The 14391-nt window shown below is 53.4% G+C and overlaps 1 protein-coding gene across 1 annotated transcript in view; it reads right to left on the reverse strand.

Annotated features, from left to right (window-relative positions):
• ITPK1 (inositol-tetrakisphosphate 1-kinase) overlaps positions 1 to 14391 on the reverse strand; it is a 155389-nt gene that overhangs the window by 39258 nt on the left and 101740 nt on the right. The window contains exon 4 of the mRNA XM_065906510.1: positions 3033 to 3150. Coding sequence (XP_065762582.1) covers positions 3033 to 3150 — 118 coding nt within the window. The remainder of the gene's footprint in view (positions 1 to 3032; positions 3151 to 14391) is intronic.

The raw sequence follows: 14391 nt of genomic DNA on the forward strand, positions 1-14391 counted from the left end.
CTTAGAGGGTAATTACGGCCCTTTACTGCAGGGCCTCCAGGAATAGCGGGAGTGGGGTGGGGGTGGCCAGGGATGCGCTTCCCAGAGAAGGTGTTCTGCGACTCACAGATGGAGCCTCACCTCGGAGGATGGGACGTGGGAGCCAGCAGTGAACTGCCCCGGGTGGGCAGGAAAAGGCTCCAGGAAGCCCCAGCCTCTGCCTGCCCTCCTGGAAGAACACCAGCCCGGCTCGGCGTACACGATAAGGAAAACCCCGGGCGCAGCAGTCACGGCCCACCCACACAATTCCTGCTGGCCTAGGACCAAGCCGGTCTGGAGACTTGGGTCAACAAGTTCTCGCTGGGCCCTCTAGCGGGACACCCCCGCGCTGACCTCTCTTGCATTTGAGCTGAGTGGGGTCTGTCCTGTGTCCCCACTGGGGGCCAATCACCCGCCCCTCCCACCTGTGGGGGTCACCCTCCACAACAGGATACGGGTGATGGCCATCAAGATCCATCCCTAGGCCATGTCTGCACTGCCTATCTAAAATGAATTCTCGTCTCACTCACCAGCTCACACACTTTCAAAGGCTGCTCACGAATGGGGTCCCCCAACCGTCCGAGGTGTTCCAAGTCCCCCCACCCCTGACCGGTGGTCCACAAGTTGACGCAAGTACCCAGTTCAGCTCCTTCCCCGCTTTGCTCAGACCCCTGCCCTGTCTGGGAGGCCCAGGCTGTCACTCCCCCAATACTCGCCCTCCCGAGAGTCAGTCCTGCTTCCTGTGTGCCCTTTAGGGGGTGAGCCTCTTGGGGGTGAGCACGTGAGTCTTGCCCCCAAACTCACGTGCTCACGCACTAGACCCGGGCTCACCTTTGACCCCCAGCCCTGTTTGTCTGCTCATAAAAACAGAGACAGACTCTTCAGAGCCAATCCGGACACCTCAGCCCTTTCCAGTGTAACAGGAGCAGGAAGAGTGGACCCCGTTGCTGGATGACCCCACAGGCCAAGGCCCAAGCTAAGAGCACTTCAGACATTATCCCAGGTACCCCGACTCTGGGCCCTGTGGATAAACCACTTTTTATTCATCTTACAGAAAACAGGCAAGGTCAGGTCAAGTGACTTGGCCAAGACCACAAGGCAGCAAGATTTGGAACCAGACTTGGTCTGTCTCCTCCTCAAAGTCTGAGCCTTTTGCTCTACAAAAGTCCTCTTGGCGGTACCCTCCCTAATCCCATCAGAAAGCATCACTCTTCTAACGGACTTGTTGCCTCTGCTGACCTGCAACTCTGCCCATTTACTGGGCCTTCTCATCTTTTACGGTCATCTCCTGTCCCTTCACAAATAGTTGGCATCCAACGCACACTCTTCCTAGGAAGAGGCAGATTTCCATTCTAGAAGCATCATTCGGCCAAAACATCACCACGGATCTTCCTTCTGCTCTAGGAGTCCTGGTTGGACCCGGGAAGGAACGCAAAGAGACCAGAAGTTGAGATGGTCACTGATCACTCCAGACACAAGGATGGAAGGATGCTAGCATGTTGAAGAAGCCTGCCTGCTTCGGGGCCTTCCAGGAAGTCATGTCTATGCTCTTTGTTGCTGTTGTTCAGTCGCCCAGCTGTGTCCGACTCTTCACAACCCCATGGACTGCAGCAACGCCAGGTCGCCCTGTCCCTCACCAACTCCCGGAGTTTGCCCAAGCTCATGCCCATGCTCTGTGCTTCCTGGTAAGGGCCAGCCACTCACAGCAAAGGGCCTTAAGACCTCCTCCAGGATGGCCAGGTCCAGCACCCAGCTCTTGTGCAGAGCAGGTCCCTTAGGTTCCTTAGAGAACCAAACGGGCATCAATTCCCCTGGCCAGGGTCCACAACTGCACCCGTGCCAGGGGCTTGCTAGATCCAGGGCCCTCTGATTACAGGCACGGAAGTCAAGCTTAGGTGTTAGGAGCCGGGGAGCCTGAGGGGGAGAGACCTGGCTAGATTCTGGCTGGGCATTTTCCAGGCTGTGTGATGCTGGTACATCAGTGAACCTCTCAATACCTCCTCTGCCACCCAGGGAGGATGACCTGGCCCACCCTGATGAGCACCAGCAGGGAGAAGCTAAGAGGAAGGCTAAGCCCAGTGCTGGGCACTCAGCACGTACCCAATAAACGCTGCTCCTATCTCCCATGCTGGTCCTGTGAGCCAAGGCACCCAGCATCACTTGAACAACACACGCCTGGGGCCAAGTCACCACCCTGGTCGGGGTTCAAGGCAGTCCCCTGAGGCCACACACACACATGACCCGGATAGCAGGAACAGGGGTGCCTCTCCCGCCTCAGAGATGAATCCTCACCCAGCCTCAGGGCCCAGGAAAAGCACTTAAAAAAAAAAATTTTTTTTTTTTTAAAGAACTCTATGCAGGGACTGTGTGGACCAGGCGGAGAATTAAGAGCTTACTGAGCATGAATCTTTCTGAAACGCCCTTCTCGTATAAACAGACACCTTGGGAAGGCAGTCTGACTTCTCTGGCGCTGCCCTGCCCGGGGATGCAGGGAGCGTGAGTCCTCTAGGGCAGAAGCCGGCAGCTGGCAGGAGACACTCCCGCAGCTAAGAGGGAGGTTCCGGCCTGCGAGAACAACACGTACCCCCGCGAGGTCCAGCCACCACATGACATATCTCCACGCGTTTGATTAAAGGCCTCTAATTTCTCTGTTTGTCTCTTTTGCCCGGTTACATAACTCCCCTCGCCTGCCTGCCGCTGAGCTGTTCACACTTCTGCTCTCTAGCCACTGTGTTATCTGGATATTTCATCACACGCATGGGTTTAAGACAACAAAACAAAACCGTCTTGAAGTGGCGGGAGCTACTCTCACAAAAAGCACCCTGGGGCTTTCACTGTCTAATTCTGCCGGTCACGGAGGGAGAAGGAAAGGCCCTCCCCAGAAAGAACAACTGCTTCCTGTGTCAAAGTGCTTTAAACGACCAGACCCCATCTCCCACCCAAGCAAGGACCGCCTTATGTTCATGATGGGGGCCGACTGCCATCAGGGCCAAGCCACTCAAGTCTGTCCATACCTTTCATGTAGGCCTCGATCTTCCGGATGAGCTCGTAGGACTTGGACCGGTCAAGCAGGGTCCTGATGGCAGGAAGAGGGTCCAGGACAATGGTCTCCGGGTGGGCATCGATGTATTCCTGGAAGGAAAACACACACCTGGTTAGAGAAGGGAGACTGCTGAAACAGGGGGTGACAAGCAAGATTTCATTCCACGTGCCCTCCCTGCATCCGTCTCTGCGTTCTCTGTCCTCTCACCAGCCCTGACTTCTGGCTGAGGCATCACCTGGTCTCAGGACACAGGCTCCATCCTTAGCCCCACTGGGATCACATGACTTTGATTAGCCCAATCAGCGCCTTCCACCTCCTGGGGCTGCTGTCTCAGGAGAGGACATGTGACCAGAGTCCGTCCAATCAGTTCATCCAAGGCAGGCTCAGCACTCTTGCAGGGAATGGTGGGACACTCTCACTCCTGGAGGACAAGAGGAAGCTGGGAGGCTGGGCAGCTGCGAGCAGTCATCCTAAGATCTGAAGGAGACAGGCCTGATGGAGACAAGCTCAAAAGTAGAGCCCAAACTGAGAAACCAGAGCTGAGAAAAGGAGAACCACTGGGTTCTGATCAGCTGTTCAACTCCTGGATGGAGCCTCACCGGAAACCAGACCTGCTCCCGGGGTGGGTTACATTCAATGAGAGTGGTCAGGACCCTGCCCTGATAAGGCTTCTGAGGCAAGGCTGGGGAGAGTGGGATGCCAGGATTCTGTAGGTCTGTGAGAAGCTGATGAGACATGTGACGTGGGCCAGCCACCTGACCCTCGGGTGCCCACTCCAACAAGTGCCTATTAAAACCCACTAGCTTCACAGCAGGCCATGGACAGGCGAGCAGAACTGTGATAAGATGAGCCTTTACAGCCTTTATTAGTCTTGACAGTCTTCTTGGGGAAATAACATTAAGGCACATGAGGAACAAGAAACCATTATCTGTTAACAGGAATTCAACAAAAGACACAGGAAGATGTTTTCAGGAAAAAAAAACACAGGGATCGTGGCCCTGCCATGGCGCTCCTCAATGACTCGAGGAGCCCTAAGCCAGTGGGCGAGAGCGGCCTGTCAGGCAGGCAAAGTAGAGGAGACCATCCCTCTGGCCCTGAAACTCTATGATGCTAAGGACAAAAGTGGGGGATGCTGGCCTGACAGGAAATGGGCTCAGAGAGGAGGCTGGGTGTAAGGAAGCCCATTCACCAGCTGCTGTTGTTACTGTGGGTTGAACTGTGCACGCCCACCCCAAAATCTGTTCAAGTCCTAACCCCCGGTCCCTGTAAAAGTGACCACGTTTGGAGAGAATGTCTTCAGAGATCGAATCAAGTTAGTGAAAGTGAAAAAGTCACTCAGTCGTGTCTGACTCTGCGACCCCACGGACTATACAGTCCATGGAATTTTCCAGGCCAGAATACTGCAGTGGCAGCCTTTCCCTTCTCCAGGGGATCTTCCCAACCCAGGGATCGAACCCAGGTCTCCTGCATTGTAGGCGACTTCTTTACCAGCTGAGCCACAAGGGAATCAAGTTAACGTGAGGTCATATTGGATTCGGATGGACCCTCATCCGTCGACTGGTATCTTCAAGACGAGGAAAATGGGGACACAGAGACACACAGGGAGAGGGCTGTGTGAAGATGGAGACCGTGATTGAGGTCAGCTGCAAGGCAAGGATGGCCACAGCCGCCACGACCCTCCCCCTCAGGACCTTCAGGAGGAACCAACCCCACAGACACCTTGACTTCAGACTTCCAGCCTCCTTAACTGAGAGAATGACCTTCTGTTGTTTTAGGCCACTCTGGTACTTTGTTGTGGGAGCCCCAGGGAATAAACACACCAGCTTAATTCACCCTCCCCTCCGACTCCACAAGCTCCTTCTGTGAGGTCAGCAGAGGCCAGGGGGAAAAGCCATAATACTTCTTTTCTAGCAAACCTTATCAGCAAAAAGAGTACGCCGTTTGGATTATTCTTTATTTTTTTCCCAGTGAACCTGTTTTGGTTCCTAGGAATCAATTTTAAGAGCTCTCAACACAAAAGCCAGAGATTCATATCTCCCTCTCTGAAATCTGCTCCCGCCTCTTGTTCCATACCAGAGTATCTGGTGATAGGCTTATTGGTGTCTTTGATTTTTTTTTTCTTAAATGTCTCTGGTCCCGAGCGGTGGCCAGTATACACATCTGAGGAGGCCGTCTTCCTGTCCTCACACCTGTGAGGTCCATGGGACCTACATGCTCTCGCCCCGAGAAAGTCCTCTCCAGCACGCATCTGCAGACCCAAGTGCAGAAGAGAAGCTGCCTTCATGCCTTCTCCTCCTGAGAGCCTGGCCCGCTGCCCGGCTCCCACAGATGGGCCAGTGGCTGGTAAGGCAGAGCCTGAGTCTGGACCCAAGGGGACGTGGGCATGAGCTCAGAGGTGTCCTTCAGGAAGGTCTATCCAGGGCTGTCCTCAGGCCAAGGAGCCGTTCTCTCTGCTACGGCCGTGGCCTCACCCGTGTGCCTATACCTCTCTGCTGCCGGATCCCCAGAGAGACAACTCCCCCTATCAGCACGGTTCCTTCCCCAGAGTGTGTTCCTCAGAACTAGGCCTACACTAACACCAGGGCTTGTCACTCATGAGACGCCAAGGCTGACATATATGATAGCAATCAGCCAAAGTCCTCATGTTAAAAGGTCATCCACTCAAGTAAAGCAACTACATGTACTCCAATACAAACTAATTATAAAAATAAATAAAAATGAAATGCTGAAATATTTTTTAAAAAAATACAGTTTTAAGGGTGAATCTAAGAGAATAACATAGGTAAACTTTGAGAGATTACTTGGAATTAGATTATGATGAACTTTATGATCAGGGCTTCCCAGGTGGCGCTAGTGGTAAAGAACCTGCCTGCCAACGCAAGGAGACCTAAGAGACACTGGTTCAATCCCTGGATGGGGAAGATCCCCTAGAGGAGGGCATGGCAACCCACTCCAGTATTCTAGTCTGGAGAATCCCATGGACAGAGGAGCCTGGATGGCTACGGTCCCTAGGGTCACAAAGAGTCAGAGATGACTGAAGCGACTTAACAGGCACACACAACGAACTTTATGATTCAGTTAAAGCAGATTAAACTCTACACTAAGGATTAAAGAAAAAGAAAAGGTTATCCACTCAACAAACTTCACATCACCCACAGCGCATCATGTATAGGGTGAAAACAATAATGGACAAATGACAGCCTTCGAGGGTTTCCCCTACTCGATCTGGCTGATGTATTCATGTTCTGAGTTATGAACTAAAAGTTCGTGATGCCCTCACCACCACTGCCCACCCCCTCATCCCTGAACCCGCAGGGAGCAGGCTGGCACAGAGGGAAGAGCGAGGGACTGAGAAACCCTGGCCCCTGGTTGCGGTCATCTTCCACTGTCACCCTGGATGAGCCACTTGGCATCTCTCATCTCGATTTCCTTATCTGTGACTTGCGAGTCTAAGCTGGAGAAGCCTAGGAGCGGTGTTTATGCAGCATGCTTCAAGGCCACACATAAGGCTGTTCTGGAACAAAACGGGCAGCCACGTGGTAAGGACACTACGGCTAACGGCAGGGACACACACGCTCCCTGCCTTCCTTCAAAGGGAAGGCAGCATTGGAGACGTTGCTTCCGCCAGGCTGGCCCACTTCTCCCCCAACCATCATGGTCCAGTAAACCATGACCCCCTCTCCCCTCAAATGTCCCCACTGCAGTACTGAGAAGACTATCTGCACAGTTGCCAGATAACACAAAGCTTGTTTGGTCCCACTTTTGTTCATTTAGGGCAGTGGCCTCTATAGAGAGAACTCAGGCTCATTAAGACATGAACTGAAGCCAAAGATGCTAGAAGAAACCAAAGTGGGAAAGATCTGACAAGCAGGCGCCAACAAGCTTTGGACCTGGGATGAAAGCATCAGGATTACCAGAAGAATTATTCCTGAACACGATCTCTTTCAGGACAAAGAAGGAGTTTTTTCCAATCACCCCACTATCCACAAGCGGATTTTCTTCCAAGCCTTTCAGTTTATCTATTGTATCGCGGGCCTCATGCATTTTTCACAAGTCTCTTAGAATTACCAAACAAACTGCTGGAAGGGTGAGCGCCCAGTATCATTTTATCACCATTTGGAGGAATAAAGGCCCAAACCATCTCCATGGCAAATGGTAAACACATTTCTGTTAGAAAGCCTGTCTTGAACACCTAGAAAGGGATTCTGGAAGTTAACTAGGAGGAGCCTGGCTTTGAGAAGCCAAGGCAAAAGAAATGCAAAAATACACAGCCTGGGGTCAGCAGGGCCAGGAGGGTTTAGATAATACTGACAAAGGGGCACAGACCAGCCAGATGCCCCCCAAGGCCCAAGGGGTTGTGAACCTGAGAGGGGGGCTGGGGAGGAGGCAGGCTGGGGTCAAGGTTTCCCTGCAGAGAATCTGAGCTAAATGAGAGGACTGAGATGAACACAGGAGATCCTGTTTCCTCTGCATTTACAGCCTGGCAAGGAGCATGAATGCAACATGAGGATTAGCTCTCCTCTGAAGACAAAATGCAGGTGGGAGTCCTGAGTTCAAATCCCGCCTCTGTCACTCTATGTCCGTGAAGAAGAACCTGGAATTAAATCTCTGGTGTTCCGTTTCCTGTGGGTAAATGTACATTCTGAATAAAACCTCTCTCAGGAAGCTGTGTGGACAATGAGGAGAGGATAGATATGAAAAGGGTAGGGGGAGTTCCCTGGTGTCTAACCATTAGGACGTGGTCCTTTCGCCGCCGTGGTCCAGGTTCAGTCCCTGGTGGGGGAACTGAGATGCTGCAAGCTACACAGTGCAACCAAAATAAATAAAAAATTTACAAAAGAGTTGGCAGATATAAAACAGAAAGAATGCTCATGACTCTGGCATAGGGACTCTCAGGGCCCCACCTGACTGGAAGGTTGTGAGATGCTGTGCCCTGCCCCGTCCAGCAGATAGAGTGGCCAAGCCAGCTCTGCACTTAGGGCTGAGCAACTGGGCTGCCCTGCCCCAGGCCGGCCCCGCGGACACCCGGGGCACGACACGCTCCCCCGCCCACGGCAGCCCAGGCTGCAGGCAGCCACCCTCCACGGGCAGCTCGGGTCGTGACGGAGCCCAGCTGCCTGCTCCTCACAGGGCAGCAGGCAAGGCACCCAGTACCTGCCCCCCTGGATCCTCAGGGGGTAACAGGGCTCTGGCCCACTTCTCCCAAATGCCACAGGTCTCTTTAGAGAGTGGTGGCACAGGGAACTGGGGCTTCCCTGGAGGCTCGGATGATAAGGAATCTGCCTACGATGCAGGAGACCCAGGTTCGACTCCTGGATCAGGACGGTCCCCTGGAGAAGGGAATGGCAACTCACTCCAGTTTTTTTGCCTGGAGAATCCCATGGACGGAGGAGCCTGGCAGGCTAGAGCCCATGGGGATGCAAAAAATCAGATACGACTGTAGTGACTTAGCAGCAGTGGCACAGGAAACTATCTTCAATATCCTGTGATAAGCCATAATGGAAAAAAACATTTAAAAAGAATATATATGCATAACATCATACACACATGCTCCACATTGTGCTATAGAGCAGAAACCAACACACTGTAAACCAACTCTGGTTCAAATGAAAAAAGAGAAAGTGGTGACTCATATTTTAGAGATGTGTACTAAAGCAATTTACAGGTTAAACACAACATCTGGGATTTGCTTCGCAAGGATCAGGTGCACGGGGTTGGGGAGGGAAGTAGGTGAGACACAGGTGAGAGGACAACGCCTGCAAGCTGCTGACCAGTGAAGCCAGTGATGGGCGGGGGAGGACACTCAAGCAGTTTTAAATTTTCCAGAACAAAATGTTTAGGGGTGCGGAGGGAGGTGGGAGGGAGGTTCAAGGGGGAGGGGACATGTGTGCACGTGGCTGATTCACGTTGGGGTATGGCAGAAACCAGTGCAATACTGTGAAGCAATTATCCTCCAATTAAAAATAAGTCAACTTGAAAAAAAGGAAAAAAAAAAAGTTTGGGGGGAAATGGGGGGAGTGGGGGAAGTAAAGAAATCCTCCATCTTCAACTCCCCATCCCCCCAGCTGTGCCAGAAATGAGTTCAAACAGCAACAGCAACGTGAACTTTCAGGAAGGAGCGGGAGGAGGCCACCCAGAAGGGAAACACAATGAGAGGCGACAGGGTGAAGATGATAATCAATAACAGATAGTTGATCATAATTCGAAATACTAGCAGCTCCTATTTGCCCAGGACTGGCTACATGCAGGTTACTGGATAAAAGTGGTTCACAAGGACCATTATTAAGAAATCCCATGAGGTAAGAGCTAAAACTATAAATCTCTTTGAAGAACACATTTGTGTAAATCTTCGAGACCTTGGATCAGACAATGGTTTCCGAGATATGACACAAAAAGTACAGGCAAAAACAAAAACAATAACTAAACTGGACATCATCCACATCAGGAGCTTCTGTGTCCAGGATGCCACCTGCCTCGGACCTGGTGCTCTGGAGCGAGGGAGGGTCTGGGCACGGCCTCACCTCATCACGCTCCGGACCCAGGAAGGGGAAGCCTGTCCACTGGGCTGAGTCCTCTAACCCCGACAGGAGGACTGGGGATTCAGATGTGAGGGACAGGTGGAAATCAATGCCTCTGAGGGCTGGGGGAGCTGGGATGGTAGAAGGCCCACCGCACAGCAAGCTGGGCATGCCGGCTCTTCCCTGGGCCTCAGCTTCCTTCTCCATCAAGCAAAGGCCACTGCTGGGAAGAGGTTACACGTGTTAAGAGAGCTGAAGCCACCAGACTCGGTACAATCCTGCCTTCCCCACTTTCGAGGCTGGGCTTCCGTGAGCCTCAGTCCTCACCTGTGCACAGCTGAGCCGGGAAGGTCTAGAACAGCAAACAGAAGACGGAAGCCTGGGGCCAGCGGGGGGGAGGAGCGTGGAGAGCCTGGGAGCTGCCCGGACCTCCCACGAACGAGCGGTCTCCTACTGGGTCTCCGGGTGGCCGGCTGTATGAAAGATGGTTTCCTGGGCAGTCACATCCAGCAGACATTTAGGCAAGCCCCACAGCGGGAGGAGCCGAAGGCCCTGTCCTCGGGGTGCCCTCAACCTCCACGGAGGCTGGACAGGGAACAGCACGTGGATGCTAAGAGGGGAGCACGTGCAGGGCTGGGTGAGCTAAGTGCCCGCTCCCCAGCAAGCATTCTGCATGTTAACCTGCAGCCTGGAGGGAGAGGCAGAGGAGTTTTTGGAAGAATTTCAGAAAAATTCCTGCTGGCCAGGTTGGAAGCCATTCCTGAAACAAGGGATTTGATAGCACTCAGTTGGCTGGAAAAAGTCCATCTCTTGGTTTGGTAACCAGCCTCCTTCCCTCCAGCGGCCTGTCCCCCACCCCAGGAAGAGGATGTCACATGGGAGGACAGGAGCTCTGCACCGTGAGCAGGAGGGGAGCTCACTGCCCGAGGCTGAGGACAGAGAGGGGCAGGGCAGGGCAGAGCCGGGCAGGGCTGGGCAGGGCTGGGCTGGACCAGGCTCAGGGGAGTGGCACTGCTCTTCTGCTTGATGGGGTGCTAGGTACACGGCCTATCTCTGTGGCAAAAAGTCATCAAGCTGCACACAACATGTGCACTTTCCCCTATGTACGTTATACTTCAGTTTTTAAGGGGGCGCGGGCGAGGTGGGAAGCAAGCATTGGACTAAACAGCAAGGCTCTGGTTGCAGTTCCTGCTCTGCACTGTGGCCTGCCTGGTGCTCACCCTGTCTAGGACTCCACTTCCCACGTAAAGTGGGTCAAAAAGGGAAAATGGGACCCAATTCCACCATGCACCGCACCCCCCTCCCTGCCATGGCCCTGGCAGCCATCAACGGATAGTGGCGGTGACCCCTTGGGAGTGACAACAACCTTCTGTGCTGACCCCAGGGGGATTTCGGAATCCGGGTCATCACGTGGTTCCAGAAGCAGATAAGCATCGGCATCAGATAGATTCCACATGCCACGCACAGAACACGCTCTCCAGGCAGACTCCCAGGATCCCAGAGTCAAGGTCTGCGTTTCAGTTAACAGCCACCAAACGAACACTGAGAAAGAACTGAAATTACTTCCTTGTAGCTGTTAAAAATTACTTGCGGGGGTTTTTTACGGGAACGGAGGTGACCTTGGGCTTACTCAGCATAATCTCACTCCTTCTGGCTCTTCCTGAGAGCATGACCCGAGCCCGGATGGTTGAGCTGATGCCACAAAGCCTGGCCGTTTAGCGGGCTCCTCCCACACCAAGTGGTGGGTGAAAGCCAGGAAGCTTCTGGTTCCTGAGGTCTTGATATCACGATGGGGGTCCTGGCAGGATGCTAGGATGTGTTACTACTATTGACAATTACAACAGTAATCATGACAGCAGCTAAGTTTTCCTAAACACTCAGCAAGCACAGGACAATGTCCTACACCTTGCAGGAACTGACCTTTTATTCGTCACAACAACCCTATGCAGTAGGTCCTATGAGCAGCCCCACTGGACAGACAGAGAAACTGAGGCTCAGAGACCATCAGTACTTTGCCCAGGCTCTCCCAGTTAGGAAGTAGCCAATCCACGCCCTTCGGCTCCAGAGCCCTCCAGCCAGTGAAACAAGGCGCGGTAAACCTGGCTAAACAAAAAGAAGCATCTCAGTTCTGCAAGCACGGGTCACTCAGGTTCATTCATTTTTCTAGAATTTTCCATTATTTATTTATTTGTTTACATAAAACAGAAAAGACTGGGCACCCTTAACGTGGGCCCACAGATAACCATGCGGTGAGGTGGAATCTTTCCTTAAGCATCAAGTCATGATGGTTTAGTGGAAAGAAAACTATACTGGGAATTGAGGGCCCCAGGGTCTTCGACTCTTGGTGTCATGAACTAACTTTGTGACTTGCAAAAAAAATTACATTTTCTCAGATATGAAAACTTTCTTTTAAAATTTATGTTAAAAGGAAAAAAGTAATAAGCCTTTCTCATGTTCTGCCAAGCCAAGCTGAGGCCTTTAGCCTGGTAGTTCCGTCATGAGGCCGGGCACCTGTACGTGGGGTCAGCTCAGGGAAACGATAAAAGAAGAGGAAAGGCTGTGGGCTTACCTGCTCCTCCTACCACCCCAGGGACTGCACCCTGGTTCACCCTGCTTCCAGGGGCCCCCAGGGACCTGGGGCAGTCTGCATCTCTCCCCAACCCTGGGTCCAGACAAACTGGAAGACAGACACTTCTGGAGGAGCAGGCAAACGACACGGCCGGACGCCGGAGTTCACAGCAGCCTCTGTGAGGAGGAGCCACATGGCACCGAGGGAAGGACGCGTGCTGGGCGCACAGGCGGGTGGCCGTGAGCGCTGCAGGCTGAGGGAATGGGCCCCCGGAGGGAGGTCTAAGACTGCGGCAGCGGCAGCAGCAACGCCCCCTTCAGAGGCACACATGCGCTTCTGCAGAGAGTGAGGCCTGTCACTGGGAGGGCAGCTCCAGGTGACGATGAGATCATGAGGCGGGCTGAGCAGAGCTTTCTGGAGAACCACCAACCAATCCTCTGGGCAAACCACTGACACCTGTCATCAACCGGGGCCAGGACCCGAGGTCTGCCCAGGCAAAGCCTTCTGACACCACTCCGAATACCTGCCTGTTCATTAGAGCTTACAGAAAACCACGTATCAAACATGCTCCTGAAGAATCCACATTAGGCCCCAGTGCCATGAGGTCACACGATGTGCCAGGCAGCCATGGCCCTAGCTAAACCCTAGCAGGCAAAGCTGCTCAACACTCATATGCTGAGGGTCTAAAGAGGTAGTGGGATTTGGAACAAGGCTGGGTCTGACTCCTGCAGCTAAGCCTTGAGAGTGGGCTCCCAGGAGCCAAGAGAAGGTTATGGCAGCATCCAGAATATACCAGAATATATATATTCACCTATCCAGAATATACAATGGACTGCCAAGTCCAGTCACGCAGAGCGTCATCTGCAGTCTACTGACCTGCGCATGCAGTGCACAACCTGCGTGACTGTCCCTGACAGTCAGCCAAGGTTTGAACCTTCCAGTCACTGGCAGACCACTTCTATCAGGCCAGCCACAGCACTGGGATAGTCCTGATCTCAGCACCAGGACTCTGAGACACTGTGAAAGGTCAGGTACAGGCAGAGTCTAGAAATTTGGGTTCAGGTCCTAGAATCGCCATTAATTTTACGCGTGCTTCCGAAGGTCACAAGCTATTTGGACCTCAGTGTTCTTATCCATAAACCAAAAGAGTCAGCATAGCATTTATAATATCTGTTCTGACTCTTAAATTCTAGGATTCGTTGGTTCCACGATGTGATAAACAAAGAAGACAGCTCTTCAGGTACTGAATGGAGCCAGACCGGTAGACAGGGGCCCCGGGCCTGCTGCCCTGGAGCGCGGGCGCAGCACGGTGACCGCTCAGGACGACCTCGCCGGGGCGGTGGGACGGGGCAGAGGGAAGAAGGCCAGGAGGGCGGCACACGAGCGACAGGCAGACGACGGCTCCAGGTCGGGGACAGGTGCCCACCCGCTAGCTCGACTAAGCCCACACAACCCCGAGACTTTTCCCTGCCATCACCAGACGCCCCTCCACCCCCCCTCAAACGAGCCGGGCATCTAGACGACACCCCGCACTACCTTCCCGAATGGCTCCCGGGGAGAGCGGGGCCTCCCGCCAGCAGGCGCCTCGGTCTTAATGAAACCTCGTTTGTATTCCAGAGAGCTCTCAAGTGTCTGAGCGCCCAGCCTGAGGCCTCCCAGACAGCAGGAGACCAGGGAGAGTGACAGCCCGTGTGTGTGTGTGACGGCGCGTGTGTGTGTGTGTGTGTGTGTGTGTGACAGCCTGTGTGTGTGTGTGTGAGACCAGGGAGAGTGACAGCCTGTGTGTGTGTGTGTGTGTGTGTGTGTGTGTGAGTGTGTGAGACGAGACCAAGGAGAGTGACAGCCCGTGTGTGTGTGACGGCGTGTGTGTGTGTGTGTGTGTGTGTGTGTGTGTGTGAGTGACAGCCTGTGTGTGTGTGTGTGTGTGTGTGTGTGTGTGTGTGTGTGAGTGACAGCCCGTGTGTGTGTGTGTGTGTGTGTGTATGAGACCAGGGAGAGTGACAGCCCGTGTGTGTGTGTGACGGCGCGTGTGTGTGTGTGTGAGTGACAGCCTGTGTGCGTGTGTGTATGTGTGTGAGACCAGGGAGAGTGACAGCCCGTGTGTGTGTGTGTGACAGCGTGTGTGTGTGTGAGTGAGTGACAGCCTCTGTGTGTGTGTGTGACGGCATGTGTGTGTGTGTGTGTGTGTGTGTGTGTGTGTGTGTGAGTGACAGCCCGTGTGTGTGTGTGTGTGTGAGACAGCC

This window comes from Muntiacus reevesi, chromosome 15 (assembly GCF_963930625.1).
Source record: "Muntiacus reevesi chromosome 15, mMunRee1.1, whole genome shotgun sequence".
NCBI lineage: Eukaryota > Metazoa > Chordata > Mammalia > Artiodactyla > Cervidae > Muntiacus > Muntiacus reevesi.